This window comes from Clupea harengus, chromosome 23 (assembly GCF_900700415.2).
Source record: "Clupea harengus chromosome 23, Ch_v2.0.2, whole genome shotgun sequence".
In the NCBI taxonomy this organism is placed as follows: Eukaryota; Metazoa; Chordata; class Actinopteri; order Clupeiformes; family Clupeidae; genus Clupea; species Clupea harengus.
Window position 1 is genome coordinate 238,391 of NC_045174.1, and position 19,543 is coordinate 257,933.

The 19,543-nt window shown below is 40.6% G+C and overlaps 1 protein-coding gene across 9 annotated transcripts; it reads right to left on the bottom strand.

Annotated features, from left to right (window-relative positions):
- Nucleotides 1-537: 537 nt before the first annotated feature.
- On the bottom strand, nt 538-13,054 carry exoc7 (exocyst complex component 7). Of its 9 annotated transcripts, none has more exons than XM_031560974.2 (21): nt 12,855-13,054; nt 12,289-12,354; nt 11,859-12,043; nt 11,512-11,617; nt 11,082-11,304; nt 9,914-10,081; nt 9,270-9,281; nt 6,983-7,051; nt 6,187-6,332; nt 5,633-5,785; nt 5,263-5,361; nt 5,008-5,070; nt 4,675-4,741; nt 3,751-3,789; nt 2,779-2,844; nt 2,560-2,680; nt 2,023-2,118; nt 1,671-1,734; nt 1,514-1,555; nt 1,224-1,357; nt 538-831 (listed from the first exon to the last, which is right to left on the bottom strand). In XM_031560974.2, the coding sequence occupies exons 1-21, from the start codon at nt 12,915-12,917 to the stop codon at nt 729-731; spliced, it is 2,085 nt and encodes a 694-aa protein (XP_031416834.1). In that variant the 5' UTR covers nt 12,918-13,054; the 3' UTR covers nt 538-728. The 9 variants fall into 9 exon arrangements, with proteins under 9 accessions (XP_031416834.1, XP_031416832.1, XP_031416833.1 ...); XM_031560972.2 differs by lacking the exon at nt 6,983-7,051 and adding an exon at nt 7,744-7,836; XM_031560973.2 differs by lacking the exons at nt 6,983-7,051; nt 9,270-9,281 and adding an exon at nt 7,744-7,836.
- Between the last annotated feature and the right edge of the window lie 6,489 nt (nt 13,055-19,543).

Sequence of the window (19,543 nt, forward strand, 5' to 3'; positions counted from 1 at the left end):
ATGAATAGCAGTGGCGATTTTAGCCCGAAATTTCTGGTGGGGCAATTTTGTATGAAGATGTTCGTCGTCATGACTGTGTTCGCCAGCTAACCAACCACTAGAATTTAAAAAGTCTAAATTTGAAGAAACTATAAACAGAAAACAATACTATTATAATATTATTATTATAATTATTATATTATTACTATATATTATTATATATGACTACCTAGCTACTATTGGTTACAAAAATCTTATCATTTTGATGTGCCCCTCTGGTTAAACACTGGCCCCTCCTTGGCCCCCCTAGTAAAAATTGTCTAGAACCGCCACTGCTGATTATATAATCTAGATTGCATGTTAGGTTACTTTCCTGCACTGTTAATAGACAGACTATTTGATTTGGATGCTCCTTTCCTGCAGATATACTAATAATCGAGGGCTAGTCATCTGAACTTGGACCACTGCATTTTGGCATAATAAGTTTTGCTACAGTGATGTCTGCTGTATCTTTGTATTTTACATATCCAACATCTGTACAGTAATAGAACACCGAAGTAACATGATTTATTTTATTTCATTTATAGTGTATTAATCCCAAGGACAGATGTGGAATTTACATAAATAGTGTCTTTATACAAAAAAAAAAAAAAAAGATTCCCAGAGGATACAATAAAAGCAGTAGGTTGACATGAGCATAGCAATGTGCAAGGAGCGAAGGGTGTTTGCCAATGGTGACCGACAGCAACTCAAGCTGAGGTGTCGAAAAGCCTCTCGATCATATCCTCCACATTCTCTGCCCTGTACTTGTGATACTTCTCTGGATTTTTTGTGAAGGAGATGTTTGCATATCTGTTTGGGAAAAAAAAGGTTAAAATAATTACATCAACCCTTTACCCTAAAACTCCTCACTCTTTGGGCTTAAAGTTGAAATGTCAGTACATACAATCACTCATCTGATGGATATGGTTTTAATATTAAACCATAAAAAAACTGGGCCAGTTACCACAGACCATGTGCAGATATGTATTTAAAATGGCCTCTGTGTTTTCATTATTGCATCTGATATCTGTCTGTTTCTGAAGAAGTTAACCACTTACTAATTACCTACCCATTAAATAATAAAGTAAACTACTCACTAAGAAAGTACATTTTTGCCTTTGAGCTGGTAACATTTGATATTACATTTGCTTTGTATCTGCTTGGCCTCCACTGGTGTTCTAGATGGAGATGTTCCCACTCACCTATGCAGGAAGGCCCTGTAGGCCTCGGACACCACCCTCTTCTGAGCCTGGCGAATGAAGTCCCGCTGCTCTTTGTCGGGGATGGCCCAGCCCTTCTGGATCTTACACAGCTCCTCCAGGCCATCATTGAAACCCTTGAAAGAGGCTTGTTGTGTTATTTAGTAATTATTGCAATAGTTTTCAAGAAATTACTCTTAGTGGTTATGCTGATGATTGTGGCAATCTGACAGCAGTGGGTCTGCTAAAAACATATACACATTAGTAAATACATGTGGACATAAATAACTTGCCTTGAATTTGTCTTTGATCACCTGGCGTTCTTTATCTTTCAACTGGTGAATAAAATAATGGAAGGGCATAAGAAAAAAAAAAAAAAATCACAATTTTGTGTTTTTCAGAGGACACAAAATGTTTTTTTCATATCTAGGTACAATACAAAATGCTTACCTTTGTACCAGGTTGGAAAGTAGGCATATTCCGATCAGTTATGTGCTCTGTGACTTTGTACCAGCTGAAAGAAAAAGAAATGTTGGGCTCAAGTTGATAAACTCTCACACAACAGTGTTCTTCAGTACAGTAAGGAACCTCTCTCTGCATCCAATTGTCCATCACAAGCAATAACTTCATAATGTTTCAAACATTTCTGAATTCAAGAATTTTAGATACAAAATCTAACAGAATGACCATATCTAATCTAACACAAATGTCACTCTACCTCTCATAGGCATAACAACACAGTTAATGACAGTATCAATGAAAACAATAGACATCAAAGAGAGGATGAGTTGATTATTTCTACCTGTGTTGGTACACCTGGATTTGTTGCTGTATCAGCTCTCTGTAAGAACTCTCCACCTTCTTATTAGTGACGGCCACCAACTGGATTAATTCTGACCTGTTGGAGATTAGAGGATTACACAAAAGGTTAAATTTGTGTATTCAGTTGCTTTTTGTCTGAAGCGATGTACAAATCAGGATTAAAGTTGAAATAAAATCTACACACATTAACAGTACGAGAAAGAGAGATTCAGAATCTCAAACTACTTGTGGTAACCATTACCAACTAGAGTATTTTATATTATTATATGGCAGAATGTTGCAAAAAGTTGAATTGAATTGAATTGAATTGAATTGAATTGAATTGAATTGAATTTAATCTCAATGTTTAGAGGCCTGATATGTAAGGGATAATGTATAGTCTGCCAGTCAGTATCCGAAGCGGAGCGGAGGGGTCTTTTTTCATCCTGAATGGATTTATTTGCAAATACTGTTCGGCGGACTATACATTATCCCTTAGCTACATATGCTGTCAAAGAGCATGAAGATATTTGTTTACTTCTCCAGGGACTTGAGGATGTAGTTGTAGTTGTTGTGGAGGAATATGGCACTGAGGGCTTGGTCCTCATAAACTTTGGATTTACTGAGAAGGTTCAGCTGTAGGTTGCCCAGAACTTTACCTAAAATGCACACAGATTTTTGATGAGTGATGAGAGGGAGATAATGGCACCTACAGACATGTGGTTTCACTCTAGAAACCCAGCCAATGTGAACTTACATATGTATGTGCTGAGGAGTCGTCTGCTGAACTCAGAGCTGTAGCTGCTGGCAGATGAGCTGGTCTCTGAAAATGACAGTTGAAGTGTTACAGTCTGCCATCAACATCTGATGTGTATAACTACACGTCAGTTCGCCAAATTACTTTTTTTTTTTTTTCTTCTGACAAGCAAACTTACTTATCAACACAACTTCATTGAACTTCAATTTACTTAGAAAAAGAATAGGGATGCACGGTATTGATTTTTTTTTTTTTTTTAAGATTTATTTTTGGGCTTTTTGCTTTTAATCAGATAGGATAGGGAAGGTTTTTGACAGGAAACGAGCTGGAGAGAAGAGGTGGGGAGTGGGATCGGGAAATGGCCGCGGCTCGGATTCGAACCCGAGTTCCCGTGGGCGTTCAAGTCGGTTTATGGTCGGGGCTGCTGCTTGCGCCACAGCTCCCCCACGGTTTTGAATTTTTGCTGATCATTTTTATAATTTCATCAACTCTTTTTGGCTGATAGCTGATGATGATACTGATATATACTCATCTTTTTTTATTTCATTGAAGAGAACACAAGTCTCTCCTTTACTAGAGTTGAGCTATTACTCTCTGTGATGGCCTACTTGTTGTAGATACAGACTCACAACTTCTACTTTGATTCTACCCTAAATGTATCCTAACACACCTCAGACTAGATTTCTAATTAGATTTTCAAAAAAATGTCAATCTCATCCTATTTGAACAGGTTTGTATAATGCTTCCCTGAGACCTTATCGGCCAGGAACATCGGCAGAAATGTTTATATCTGTTGATGCCGATAATTAACTTCTTAAGCTTTTCTCATCTGATACTGATGTCGTGTTGTTTTTATCGTGCATCCCTGGAAAATAAATGAGTTTGCTAAGGTTAGAGAGCAGGCTTAACCACAAAGCTGGCTTTATTTCCCCAGAGTTAAGGTGCTAAGGTAGACCCTGGGTGCTTGCTTACCTCGGGGGTCTAAAGGTATATTGTAAGTGTCCCCGAGTACTACAGGGCAGAGGCGAGGCAGAAAAAAGAGAGAGCAAGAAGGAAAGAGAAAGAACAAGAAAGAGAGAAAGAGAGAGAAGCAAAGTGCAACAATTTAGAAAAGTTTTGTTAGTGCAGAGTAAGCATTCAAGTCACAGCCCCGTCACAGAAGCTTAGGGGTGGCAGCCAAGCAGCGATGAAGTCGGAAAAATGCATAATGAAGCGAGCGAGCGAGCCGGCAGACAGACAAACAGGTGATATCATAGAATAAGAGCCGAAAAGAGATGAGGGCATATACATTATGGAACTGAGAGGGAGAAAAGGGGAGAGAATGTTAGTTTAAGAAAGCAAGAGTGAGAATGAAAGAGAAAGAGAGAGCAATAAACAGAGGAAAGCTATGCGGTATGACGAATGTTCGCCAATACAAGTAAAGGCACTAAACAAGAGAGAGATGCCTTAGGTAGTTATCAGTGCAGGGAAAGGGCGGTGACCTTGGCCACAGATGTGAGATGGGAAGACATTATGGGCCAAGATGTTTCCATTTGGGCTATGGACATGGCTATGATAAAAAAAAAAATTGTAACTCTTGCTGGTTGCATATACAACAAGGACATGGAGTTAACTGCTAACAGAATAAATCTCTGTCGACACAAGGAATGGAACAACTGAAGGGCAGAAAGAACACCTACATTTCACAGAGTGAATTGTAATATCTGACATTGCCCAAATGGATTAATGAAAATATAAATATAACAAGTAATTGAGGATACACTATGCACTTCATTACTAACAAATGAGTCGACTTTCATACACTCATTTTGTTCAAACTGAATATAACCCTAGCAAAGCAGTTATGGGGAAAGTGTCCTGTGAAGGCTAATGGGAAGAACTGCCTCTGGATTTTACCTTGAGAGGCCAGCATGGCTCCAGCGGTTTCCTGGAAGTCCAGCAGCTGCTGCAAGAACAAGATGGCCTGTGTGGCAGAGACGATGTTAGACGAGGAACCCTTGTGTTTGAATTAATGTCCCTTGTCAAACGTGGGCTTTACATTAAATCTAGCTCTTTACACATCAGAGCATGCTTGCTGTTTACGCACAATGTCATGCAATCGGAATCCGGATTCTCAGTAACTCGTTGGGAATTCTGTCTGACTAAACCTCTTCATCTCTATGCTGACATTAATGTGATCACATTCACCAATACAAGACAATGAGATTTAAACTGTTCAAGCACGCTCACATTACTGGTCAACTCATGGACTGTTCCATCCTTCGGCATGTTGTACTCCTTATCAGGGTCATTCTAAAAGACGAAAGTAACACAAAACATTTTCAAAGTGTTATTTTTATTTTGCTATAAAATCATTTCGGAATAGCACCACATATATTTCCATTGCAAACTATGAATTCAATACTGCAACACACAGAGTTTTCTTCCCCACTGCCTTTGACCGCTGTGATAATAAAAGAGCGGACGGTAAAACAGCTCTCTGACCTTGATGCTGTCTGCAAACTCCTCCAGGGCTTTGGCTCCGATGGTCTCCATGGAGGTGATGAGGGTAGGGAGCTTGTTCTTAGTGCTGGCAGCTGTGCCCTGAACAGACACATGAACTTGGAACTCGAGAGAAACTCAGGTGGTGGAGCAGACAAAACATGACAAGGCTGAGTTGGGCAACATCCTACGCCATCCGAGTTTGTTCACTGACAAAATGTATCTCGGCAATGTAAAATGATTTTGGATTAAAAACGTCAAAGGCCAAATTATTCTTAAAATGATATAGGTATTTTACTTAACAATCATTGATCCCAATTCCATTCCTCTAGGTAATTCACTTGTTAGGACAATCCAGAAAATGTGTCCCTACCTGTAGGGTAGTGTCAAAGTCAGGCTTGGTCTGCTTAAGGTGCCTCAGTATGGGGAAGATGGTGAGGACGGCAGAGTAGTCATGACGCAAGATGGCCCGGCGTGCGGCCGACACAATGTTATCCCCCTCCAACATCAGGTTATCCAGGGCCTCCTGTGAGGAAGAACATTAAGGACATGCATCATTTTTTAACTCATCATAATGTTGGGATGTCAGCAAAAAAGTATACCCACAAAAGGTCAATTTAAATAAGATTAGCAAAGACCCTAATTGTAGATTAGGCTGCCTGCTCCAGACAGTGACCAAATCCACCTCCAAAGGAAAGGGGGAAAAAATAAACCCTGAACAAGCTTGACCATCATCGTGGAAAACAGCTCATAGACTAGAGGGCTGCAGTAGAGTCACACAGTAGTTACATGGAACATTTGATAGCAACCAAAAACATCTTACACAAAGTACACAAAATGTCTACAAGACATCTGTGATTAGCCACACACTGGAGCGCAGCAAAGGTGACGGACATCTGCTGACCTCTGTGACCTCTGAACCCTGACCTGAATGAGTGAGTCGAAGGTCTTCTTCTGGTGGTGTTCTGGGATGATCTCCGCGAGCAGAACGTACTCGCTCTGGGCCAGCTTGACGAAGGCACTGATGCAGTGGATGTAGGAGTCGATCTCGATGTCCAGCACGTCGTCCTTCCCTGATGGACACACGGTGAAGGGCAGCTGTGAGAGCACGGACCTCAGGGAGGGTCTCCATTAAAATGCTTTGCACACAAGGCTTCATTAATCTACATTCAACTGGGCTGATGGGGATGACCTGACAATAATGTGCATTACAATATAGGCTTTGATCTTACACATATATGATGTGCATTCAATCATGGGCATTACAATATAGGCTTTAATCTTACACATATATGATGTGCATTCAATCATGGGCATTGTCATAGGCGTTACACATACTGACAGAGCAAATCAGAAGGGATTTTTTTGGCTTCATTGGCTTACTGAAGGACAAAAAGGACTCTAATCATGTTCCGATCAATCTAGTTATTATAAGGGTTTTAATGTGGCCATATCCCACTAACATCATCATCATCTTTATCAAGCATCATCATTTTCTTTACATAAACTGCTAAATATAAGTATCTGCGGACATCAACAACAATGGGGAGTTTCTCTTCATCATAGTTTGAGAGAGAGGAAACACGTTCACAATAATTCCTACCACAGTGAGGGGATGCATATCAATACAATATATTTCTTCACCCATTTTTTGTGCAGCTATTTCAACCTTAGATCCCTTTGGTACCTCAGCTCCCCGACTTAGCCCCTCTCCTTTACTCACCTGTACTCGCCCCGTGCTTCTCATTCAGGGCATCATTCAGGTGTTTGGCCCGCAGGTCATAATCGTGACCTACTCAGTAGTTTGGGTGATAGGGTTTGGGGTTGGGGGAGGAAGTAGGGGAGTCACATGACCTGGGGTTACTTCCTGTCGGGCTGAGAGCTGAGCCTGTGACAAGTGTGCTGACCTGGGAGCTGCTGACTGACACTCAAGTACCGACCACCAAAGCCCAGAGCTTAGGGAAGCACAGGAACCCGTGGAGGGCGGACAGGGGAGAGGGGAGATTGGCCAGATGAGAGGCTGCCCACAGGCTAAGAAAGCTCAGAGTGTGTGTGTGTGTCTTTGTGTGAGTGTGTGTTTTTAGACCATACGTCCCCAGGGTTAGTGAGTGTGTTAACGAGACGGGTGTGACACAGTACCAAGCCCCTTTTTTGAGGTATATGAAGGAGAGCCCGTCATCAGAGCAGCTTTTGGATTTCTACTGGTGTTTTGGTGACTATGTTTGCGAATTTTCTTCTCTCTAAAAGGTAAACATGGTAGACATGTTCAAACATCTTTTCGCATACTGTAATTCTACACAATAGACTGTGTTGCATTAATTTAATCCAAAAGCTGCATTGATGCTTGTGAGAACCTGAGTGTTGTTTTTCAAACGCACAAAAAAACAACAAACCACAAGACTGACACGAGCTGGATAGGTACAGGGACTGGACACGCCACATGGGCTGTGTGTGTATGTGAGGGGGGGAGTTGGAGTGCTTTACCTTCCAGAGGGGTGAGGTTAGCGCCCCCTTTTTTGCCATCCAGCCCATGCTGAGAATACTGTTTCAGAAGGTTCTGAGCCTTGCGAATGGTCCCTGCTCCCACCGAGACCCACAGAGAGAGAGAAGCCAGCAAGAGGGAAGGAAGGAAGTAGTGGGAGTGGGGGGAGGGGGGGTCCCAGAGTGCACAGAGAACAAAAAAGAAGGGAGGAAAAAAGAGAGAGAGAGGAAGGAGGAGATCTAGGAGATGAGTGCTGAAAACAATGGCATCCCACAATCCCTTGCACCCATCACACATATAAGCTACGAGTGAAAAAGAGGAAGGAGCCGTAGCCTAGCAACACAAGAACAAACACATGACCACTACTGCAGTGAAAGCTGGGTACAGAAGAGACAGAGAACTAGAGCTCCATGCACCGCAGTGCACTTTCACAGGCTCAGTGGAGAGAGAATAAACTGGTTAATCCATAGACACATAATACAGCCATCACAGTCCAGGTCACATACATCAACAGTTCTGTTAATACAGGTCTCATACCATACATTCATACATACATTCATTCATCCGGGAGCAATGTTAACATGACAATAAATGAGTGAACTTGTTACATGAGAATGGGTTTAAATCCTACGTCTCTATAACACAAAGAGGATGCACATCACAGCAGCACGATATAACACAAAGTACAGCAATACAGTGGCAATGTGATTTGGTTAGTAGTTAGTAAGCATGTGGTGCATACGTTGAGAAAGTCATTGACAAATGAAAGCAAGAGGCTTGCTGTTTAAGAATGTTGACCATGAATGGAAAATGTTACGGTAAAATGGAGAAAGGGCCATAACATCAAATTCAGTGATATCGATCAACTGCTTCTAGTCAGCATTTCTTTTAAAAAGCACACCTCGCTGATCTTTCTTGTGGTCTATTCTGTAAAAATTCTGTATTTCACAATCCATTATTAAATTCACAGACTTATGCTAATACAGTTTAACATTAATATGACTATCCTATGCGTATACATTATTAGTAGAGTCTTTAGTTATACAGTATGCTCTATAGATAGAATTAATCTTAATAATTCCAACCGATAGCATTCATTTACAGATATAGCTTAGACTCACTTGGGCAACACACTGTAAGCCACAACAACAAGCATTGGCAAAGCAGAGCACAACTAATGACTTACACCAATGCAATACTGCTTTTTTTTGTCTATATCACATTCAACTTGTAGCCTACCATACATCTTTGCACTAGTCCAACAAATCTAGCCTTCTATATGTTTCAAGGACAACGGATGCTGCATCTACATAGGCACACTGGCCCATCAATACTGTAATTCTATTATTTTCTGAAATACATTTAAATTTAAAAATGGCTACAGCCTACTGGTATCAAACACTAGCTGGCGTGGCATGATGGCTTGGCCTGACTTTGGCCTTGAGAAGGGGGATGGAATGCAGACATGGTTAAAATAGAGCAATGAAAGCGATGGGCAGTGGCACACTAAAGCCTTTTGTGTCTTTACCTGGGATGTAGACTGCCATCACCACAATTCCCACGGGAATTGAGAAACAAGAGGAAGGAAGTAGGGGTTAGTTAGAATCACAGGAGGGTCATACTGCATCATGGGTAAACAGATAAGAAGGTAGGTGTGGGTGGTGTTGGGGGGACTTGGGAAGAAAGAGAGAGGCATCTTGGAGGTTCGGTGGAATTTGTGTGGCCTGGAGGATTTGTCAAAATATACCAGAAAACTGTGACCAATTGCTGATAAAAAGCCATTTACATTCAGCAAATACTATGTGGATGCACCACAGGTTGCTTTGAGGTATATTTTGACAAAGGCATATATTTGCCAAAAAATGTTCATTTGGCAGAGAGATCCAATGATTACTCTTATGAGATGTGTGTTCAGGGGCAATGGATCAAACACACGGTGAGCAAAGATAATAAGAGAACAAATCAAAACAATGTTATATGATGACACCCAAACTAACTCACCCCAACCAACATGATCTCTGCATATCAGAGACATGGCTACCATCTAGAGTGGGTGCAACTCAGAAATAGAGAGAGAGTGAGAGAGAGAGCGAGAGAGAGAGAGAGAGCAGGACAGAAAGAAAGATAGAAAGACAGAAATCAACAATGAACAGCATTCTCTGTGTGACTGACCTGGTCTTTTGGGGGCCTTCTTGGTGGGGGTGTCTTTGCGTTTGGTCTGAACTGCCGGTGAGTAGAGGATGCCGGAGGAGGCACTGCTCTTGCGGAAATGCTCCTTCAGCCCCTTAATGGAGCGGTCCAGCTGGCTTGAGCGGATCTGGAAGTACACGTTCATGAAGTCTGCCCAGGCAGAGGGAGGGGATGAGGCAGAGAACGACAAATCAGTTGAGGGAATGGACCAGAGAACAACCAATGAAAAGACACAATAGCCAAGAAGAAAAGATGGTTAGCCTGTCAAAACCTGCAACTGAGTCTTATGAGGCGGTCTCAAAAAGAGCATGTACTGATGAAACAGATAACTCAACCATAATGTCAATAGCAATGGATAAAAGGCATGAGAATTTTGATAAGATGCTAATTGAAATGATAATTTAGTGATAAATCTGTACTGCAGACAATTAGATTCATGTTCTGATTCATTTGTTATGCTTTTCGTAACGCAAATATATGAAGCAGTCCTCAACAAAGTTAACGCCACACACAAGGTTGATCAGCGTCAAATAAGTAAGTTAGTTGGTAGTTCATTAATGAATTCCCAGGATCCTCCATCATGATTTACCATACAAGGTAGTGGAGCTGTAGAAACGCATGCTTGGCGAGGGCCTTCTTTTCTCTGAGCTCCTGCGCCTGTTAACTGGTGTCGGGCCTCTCTTGGTCCTTGATGTTGCTCTCATCCTCACTCTATGCACTCTCTGTCCCTGTCCTTAGTTCATCATAGTTCCAAAAAACATCTATCACTCGGTGAATACATGATGCCAAACCTGACAGTTAAAACTTATACTCCTGGACTATCACTGGTTGGGCAAACCTGGCGTCAGAAATTCAGGAAGTCATGGACCGAGCATGGCGAAATGGAATAGAAATTCAGGAAAGGGAATGGAAAAGTTTCATCAGAAAGAGAAACAGAAACAGAGACAGGCGGAGGTGGGAAGACAGGCACAGAGAGAAAGGGGCACAGAGTAACAGATAACAGGAGAAGGGACAGGCGAAAGGAAACACACATGTTTCCATGCATTTGATTTGACATTAAACCAACTCCAAAGCTCATGGCCAGGGAAGCAGAGAAACTCACAGGGTAAAAGAGAAGAACATGCATGTGCATACGTGTGCGTGTACCTACCCTGGTTGCGTCCGTACTCTACCAGCCATCCGGAGATGATGATGATGTCCTGCAACACGGCCTCAGGCAGGTGCTCCAGGGTCACTTCCTCCTGGACCTCCAGCTCGTCGTCCACACCAATGGCATCCAGGATGAGGATGGGGGGCACAGGTTTGCTGTAGCGGGTCAGCAGGCCGCGGAACTCAGTCTCCAGACTCTCCTTTCCCTTTTCAAATCTGGCTTTCTGCACAGCGGGGATAGAACACAAAATGGAGATGTGTAAGAGGAGATTGAGACACCCCAAAAAAGAGACAAAGAAGAAAAGAGGGGAAAGAAGGACAGACAGTGGTGAAAGAGTGTGTGTGTGCATGTGTGACAGAGTATTACAGAAATGACACATGCTCTTCATTCTTAATTCCATGCAAAAAACTAATAGAGAGAGCTACAGTACCACTAAGTTGAGTTCTGGGCTGTCAGGATTGTTGTCCTGGAAATACTCCACAGCTTTCTGGATCTTTGCGATACAGGCCAGGTACTCATCCAGTCGCCCTGTGGGTCTGCAATATTCATCAACGAATGAGTTACAAACTAAACTGAAGAATATTGAATTAAATAAATTACAAAACCTCAATTAAACAACATTTCACAAGATGGATTATATGAAAGACAATGTAAAAGAATAAGACATCCTGAAGATATTCTGAGTGCTTAAAAGTAGGAGCTGGTCATCCTACATTGTAGTGATTTTTTTTTAATTTTTTTTTAATTTTTTTTTTTAAACACTCGTCATCTACTCACCCCTCTCTGATGATCTTGTCGGTATCCTTGGCAACATGGTAGTAGCTGATTACGTGATCCATGCAGGAGAGGGTCTTGTCCACATTCTCCTGCAGTCGCTGAAGGTTCTCTGTCTGCTTGTGCACCGGGATAATGGAGTTCTCCAGCTGCATCAGTCGGCTCTCAAACGATGACAGAATGGACACCTGATAGCACAGGCAACATTAGTCAGCGGCAGAACCGGCATAAACCATTACTTTCGTTCGTTGTTTCACGAACAAAAGCGACATCGACCACTACAGCTCAGTTCAATGTATGTGTACAAAGTTCTGACAAAGACACTACTGACTAAATTGAAGTCACAGTGATGTCACGCCACCAGAGAATAGATTTTTTTTGTATCCTAACTTTAAGCATTGTGTATTGCGTAAATGCAACATTAATAGCTTACCATTCCTTTTGTTAGCTGGTCACTCTTCTCCAAGTTCTCACGAATAAATGCCAGCGTTTCTTGCTCCTTTGATGAAGACAGATGAAATGTAACAGTTTGTATGCATTTGTGTTGATCGTTCCTATCGCTTCACACATTCATGTAGGCAGAGGCTAGTTGCTATACAAGGGAGCTGTCTTCGCAACATACAGTTCCATTTATGCAGGGCTTTTAAGTGTCGAAGAAGAGTCGGTACTTGTAATTAAATAAGTCAACACATTACTTAAAGTGACACGGTTATTGTTTGTTGTCTTATAAGGGACTTGGTTAACAGAATGCTAAACCAGGAAACCGTTAATGAAACCACCCATATGATAGTACCAACATGAGTTCTATGCGTTCACCTATCCTAGGGTGTTGTCAACATTCGATCGGAAACATATGTATCCAGTCGTACAGCAGAATTCGAAATGAGCAACTATGTATCATGCAATAACAAAATAGGCCTTCGTCTTGGTCATTGGGCGGTCATGAGATCAGTGGCACTGTCCTTCCAAACATTAAACCTTCTCTTCCTGTGGACTAACCTGCTTAAGTTTCTCCTCTATCACCCGCTTCCTAGCAGACGCATCCTCGGTCGGAATCATCATTGCACTACTGACGACTGGGTGCCAATGCTTAAAAAGTATTAATGACCACAATAAAGCCTACAATTTTTACAGACGAATGCAAACACCAGTCAATACCAACACAAACGCCATTTGATTTCCTATACACTTCCGTTTCCTTTTTGCTACGGTAACTGAAGGCGGCCATCTTGGTTGTGGCAGCAGTATATGTCTACTTCTGCTAACTTAAGGTTAAGGTTATGGTACACTGTAAAAATGTAAATGTTGGACCAACTTAAAAAAAAAATCAATTGGTAACACACATATTAAAAATAAAAAAATTCAAATCATGTTATCAGGTTAGCTTATTAATAATAATAATAATAATAATAATATGATTGCTTTCAAGTCAACAGTTTGCATTAATGCACCTACATTTAGGGCAAATCAACTTAAAGTTTCCAACTCAATTATTTGCTTTATCCAAAAATACTGCCACTTAACAACCTAGTATGATTTCAGTCAAAGACGTTTTTGTAGCCACTTTAGTGTGTCATTTTAGTTTGTTATATATAATTAAACTAATGTCCAAGCAATTAAAATGTCGTTTTTTTAGACTTTATTATATACATATCATATAAAAACAGACCATTATCTTTAGTCACCAACACACATACAATTCATGAAATATTGTATCAGTGTTGGTGTATGTCTCTGAATATGTGTGCTTGTGTTTGTGAGTGTGTTGCGCATGTCAGTGTCTGCCTCTGAATATGTGTGTGTGTTAGTGTCTGTCTCTGAATATGTGTGTGTGTGACAAGCACACCTTTGATGTAATGTATGTCCTTTTCTCTAATAAAATAATAAAAAAAAATAAACACCTATGCCCAAAATATATAACAGTTATGGGATGAAAATGTTATATTGCCTAATGGATTTAGAAAGTGTTCAACAAAGTGCAACAAACTATTATGCAAATATCTCAACAATCTTAACACAGACATTCAAACAACATATTGAGCTCTAGCCACTGACAAAGCTTCTGCTCTACAGACACTGTGCTGTGCAACTGTTCTTTGGAACACATCAAAACTGGAATATAACCTATCCCCACAAATACAAGGAAACATGTTTGAAAAAAAAAACAATAACAAACGTGTTACTTGGCCATTTGTAGTGCGTCACATCGTAATATGTCATAACGGCAAGCTACGAAGTCTGTCATATAGATTTTGGACGTTGGGGGACATCTTGTGCTGCTCAAGCTGCATGATGATTTTCTGGAGTACTTTAAAAGTGAAATGAAAAGGATGACTCTGATCAGCTGTCTTGAGTGCCTGTCTAACTTGGCCATGAACTCCTCCTCAAGAGGACCAGCCATTAAACTCTGGAACTCTGTGTTGATCTAAAACAAAAACAATTTACAGTGGATATGGTATCCTGAATCACAGGAAATGCATACAATCTGTATACGGCCTGTATACAATGTCAGTTTTAACAAAGTAACCACCGAAATATGCCTGGACAAAATGTCAATACATCAAAAAGTACAGGCCTAACAAATGAAAACTGAATATTTTAATTTTGTCAGCAAGCACAGTATTATTTTTTTTCAGCTACTCTACACAAGATATCAGACTTGATTCGGGAGCTGACTGTCAGCATTTTATGGCTTACATGGTACCCAAAATTCAACATAGAGTGATTGTGACGTCAAAAGCTTTCTTGTTGCACTAAGCCTAAGGTATAGTTGAACTGTTATTTTGCACAATGTACACTGTGGGCGGTGGCGCAGGGCTTTTGAAGGGGTTGACCTGGGTTTGATTATCATATGTGGCATTGGATAAAAGCGTCTACTTAATACCTGTCCTTTACAATATCAACTCATAATCATATAAAGCAGATTCCTTTGGAAAATAGAACCTTACAAAAAAAGTAGAAAACGGCTCAGAGTTAAGAGTTAAAGTCCCTCTCCTGGCATTAATTAAACCCCTGAAAACTAAAGAATTTGGAATGCAAAAACTAATAAATGAATGTCTATTGGCTGTATTGCTCATTTAGTCTTTTGAGAGTTTTGTAACTTAACAGAAGATGCTGTTACGAGTCATAATTTCACCACAGGACATAAGGAAGGTCCGATTGTTCCAAAAAATCTGTTGATGGCCTGAAACTGGTTTTGAAAAAAAAAATGGCAGTCATGCTCCTCATTTGACCTTCAATATCAAGATGAAGACTTTCCTGGCTTCTGTAACCTCACGTCTTGACGATCTACCAAAGGATAAGGTAACACTGAAAGTACATTTTTGCTTCGCTGTCACCTTACACTCAAGTTCGGACATCAACAAAATCAAGTTTTGATTTACCATCTCCGTCTCCATCAACATCCTCTTCATTGAGCAGCCAGTCAGAGTCCTTTGCAGGTCATTCACTGCCACAGCCAACTCTCTTTTCCAATCCCACCTTCTCATATGATGTTGAGCTCAGGCAAAGCAATGATGCCTTCAGAAAAGATGGAACACTTTATCCATTTCAAGGGACATGAAGTCCGAGGTGCTGGTGAAGAAGGTAATGTACTCCTTCAAGGCCTAGGAATGACGCACATTTGAGAGTTTAAAGAGCGGAAGCGGCAGCGAAATATTCCAGACATTTTTTTTTACAACACTTCTAATGTAACGCATACAATAGGAAATAACTTGGATTGGTGTGACACATAGGTAACTATACAACTAATTATATAAATGTAATAATTGTACTGTGGAATTAATTGGTGTAGTGTAGTTATGTTCGTTGTCATTGTGCACATAGCCTACTTAAAGAAAATGGTGCCTTGGATGCCGAGAAACACGGAAGCAAATGGGACAGTAGAGTAGTGGTGGCCAAATTAAGCTGCATGAAACCTTGAAGCTTTCCAGCCAGACGTGTTGAAAAGTGGTTAATTTCTCAAGGCTTCGACTGCACTCTAGGGACACCTGCTGGTCAATGAAAGTACGGTGTAGGAAAGATTCTTGCCATTCTTTTTGTTCAATACATGGTGACCAAAGATGCTACAATAATATGGATACACACAAAAGTATGGTGAAAATGAAAAATGAATTAGGTCATTTTAAGCATTTATGCTCAATGTAATTCTATAATGAAAGTGAAACTGTTCATTTGATCTAGCCATTAGCCTTGATTTCAAACAAATAGTGACTCTTTGACACTCTTCATGCGAAAGATACAGGTTCGATTCCCGAGCGCTACGAGTTTTAATACAATGCTTAATAAAAGCATTTGCTAATTATCTATGATATATATCATGCACATATATTCTTATTCTTTATGTGTAAAAATTATTTTATTCTTCTCCCACATAGCTGAAGGACCGGATTGTCCACTGCCAAGGGCTTATCGCATGCAGATCTTTCCATTTATTTTGATCTGTTTCATAGTGTTTCTTTTTTTTTTACTTGTTAATAAGATACAATGTTACTGTTATTTAATGTTGTCTTTGGCATCATCACCATTATAATTATTTTCAACACACAAATTGTCATTAAAAACACCCGCTTTTTTCATATTTTTGAAAGATTTAATTAAAACGACGAAGGTAGAAATATTTATTTTACACACAACTATTTACAAAAAACACAGAATAATTAATTTAACACAACATTTTAAACTATTTACAATACAACTACTATTTACAATTGTTAACTATTTACAATGCTATTTTCATGCCAAGCGCTCAGGTCACAGGAACCAGATCCTCCCAGGTCACAGACAACATGCAGAATCAGAAATGGTTGTAAAAATGTTTATTTACCAAAAGGAGACAGGACCTTAAGCACAGAGCCACTGTTTAAAGAACCCCACTAGGCGATAGGCATAAACCCCACTAATGGCCAACCACGTCTAACATGAGAGTCCCTGCACAATGTCCACACAACAGCAACATACACGCCTTCCCCCAAAAGGTATTATCAGTATGCAATACTAAAAGCACACCCCACAGATAGACTCCACAGAAAAGTCCACAGCAACCCACACCAAAGAGGAGCGTCATCCCAATGCAGACAGTAACTTACAGTGGTGAATATTGCATACACCCCTAGCAGTCCCTTGCCCTCCCCCAACATCCTGTAGTAAGGAAAAATGTGAGTCTGTACCCACCGACCAGTACTAAGATCCATGATTGAGGCAGTTATAATAAAACAGCGCACTCAAGGAGGAAAGAGAGGAGAAAAGAAGGAAAGAGAGGAGAAAAGGAGAAAAAAGGAAGAAAATGTGGGTGTTTCCGCATCCATATATATCTGAGAAATGCATTTCTAACTGCTTAAACACACATATGAAATTTCTGAATGTTTTAAATTATTTGGACACGCCACAGACGGGATACGAACCTAGGACTTTGGGGATTCTAAGTTTCATTTTATTCACATCCTCTCCGCGGATATTTATATCAAATTAAGAGTCAAATTAAGAGTTCCATAAGTGCATTTCCCCTAACTTACATAACACATAAAATTAGTATAATTGACACAATAGGATACAAATCAGCAACATAAAATAATACAAATAACAATGGATGAGAACACATAACTCAACACCCCCACTATACATATACTGTATATATATAAATGTATAGATATATATGTCTCATACACATATATTCGTGTTCGGTATGTGTAATAATTATTTATTTCTTCTCCCACATACCTGTACTTGAAGGACCAGAATGTCCACTGCCATTTTCAGTGTTTTTTATAATTTGTATTGACTTGTTAATAACATGCAATGTTACTTTTATTAATGTTGTCATTGGCATCATCCCCGTTTATTATGTTCAACATCATCATTATTATCATTACTGTTATTATTGTTATCAGTGTGCTGTTTTAACACAGATTGTCATTAAAAACACCCCCTTGTACAGCAACACTCAGGTCACAGACAACACTCAGAATCAGAAATGGTTATACAAATGTTTATTTGCCACAAGGAGACTGGATACAGGACTGTAGGCACAGATTCACTGTACATAGAACCCCACTAGGCGATAGGCATAAACCCCACTAATGGCCAACCATGTCTAACATGAAAGCCCCCACACAATGTCCACACAAAAGCAAGATACATGTGTAGCGCCCCTGTACTCAACTGGGAGCGGAACAGTCTATGCATATGACCTCTATCGCTAGGATAGAGGTGCTTCGGGTTCTCGTAGTTAGTATGTTTAGGCTAGTTCTAGGCTCGGCATTGGAGGGGGGAGAAAACTGACAATAATAAAAGCATATACAATTTAGGGTAAATACAATAGTTTTAATAAATATAATGATATAATAATAACAATAATGATAATAACAATAAGACAATGATACAAAAATAAAGAGAGCTCTGTTAATTATCAAATAAAATACAATTAAACAGTTCAAAACAAAACAAATAGTCTGTGTAGTGAGTGAAATCAGTGTAGGTGTTCCTTAGCTGGTTCCAGTCAGGATCCTCAGGTCAATCTGGGTTAGCGCGCCATCCAACATTCCAATGTGTTCAAAAAACCAATCGGAGATCCGAATGAAAGATCAAACGGTTTACGCCAGTCAAGTAAAACGAGTACTTTACTAAGATACTAAGTAAAGTAAAGTAATTTAAAAGAAGAAATATTAATCAAAGGGAAAATCGATTTAAAAGTAAAAAGAGGGTTTCATAGAGGAGCATAAATCAAACGGGGTGCATCAAAGGAATCAAGAAGAGTATTAATAAAAGAAAACAAAAGATCTCCTTGGAGACGGTCGCGTGAAAGATTTTCACGCGACTATTTGATCCACTTATTTAGGTGGGTTACACATGCCTTCCCCCCAAAAGGTCTTATCAGTTTGCAATACTAAAACCACGCCCCACATATAGAATCCACAGAAAAAAAACACTGCAATAGATCAACCCACTCCAAAGAGGAGTCATCCCAATCCAGTATACAATCCAGACAGCAAGTAGCTACCGGCCAGTGTGGCAGGGACCCGCTTTGTCACTTTCAAGCGTGGAGACGGTTCTGCGCTGGCCCGTCCACCAGGAACGCTCCCCAGTAGCACTCCGATGACGCGCAGCTCTCCCCCACGAGGAATTTCCAACTACAGAAGGACACAATACAAACAAACAAACACTGAGAGCAGCCCACACGCCATTAAGTTGGGAGATCCAGTGACAAACTAAATGACCAGTGTGGTGGAAGAAAGAACCTCCCTTTTGCCTGGTAGCTGGAGAGTGTTGAGCAGTGTGTGAGTGTGTGTGCATGTGTTCTACCTGCATCTCTGTCTTTTACGCCTTCTCTGTGTAGAGAGTTGAGGTGTGCAAGCGTGCGTGCGTCCGTCTGTGTGTCCGTTCCTGCATGTGCCTGTCTAAGTCTGTGTGGCGTGCCTGCCTGCCTGCCTGTGTCTGCGCGGCGTGCGTGCCTGTGTGTCTGTGAGGCGTGCGTGCCTGTGTGTCTGTGTGGCGTGCCTGCCTGTGTGTCTGTGAGGCGTGCCTGCCTGTGTGTCTGTGAGGCGTGCTTGCCTGTGTGTCTGTGAGGCGTGGGATGCGCATGCGCTAGACACGTCTGCTCACGGCTTGGTCTCCTTGCTTCATCTTCTCAAACATTACAGGAAGTACATACATTTATAATGTATAATTAACATATGTGTGTGGGGGAGTGA

Coding starts and splice junctions, on each gene's coding strand:
- exoc7 (XM_031560972.2), bottom strand. CDS start 12,917: ATGATGATTCCGACCGAGGATGCGTCTGCTAGGAAGCGGGTGATAGAG. Junction 11,618..11,858: donor GACAAGATCATCAGAGAGGG/GTGAGTAGATGA, acceptor TGAATATTGCAG/ACCCACAGGGCGACTGGATG. Junction 3,790..4,674: donor AGCCATGCTGGCCTCTCAAG/GTAAAATCCAGA, acceptor TCTGCCCTGTAG/TACTCGGGGACACTTACAAT.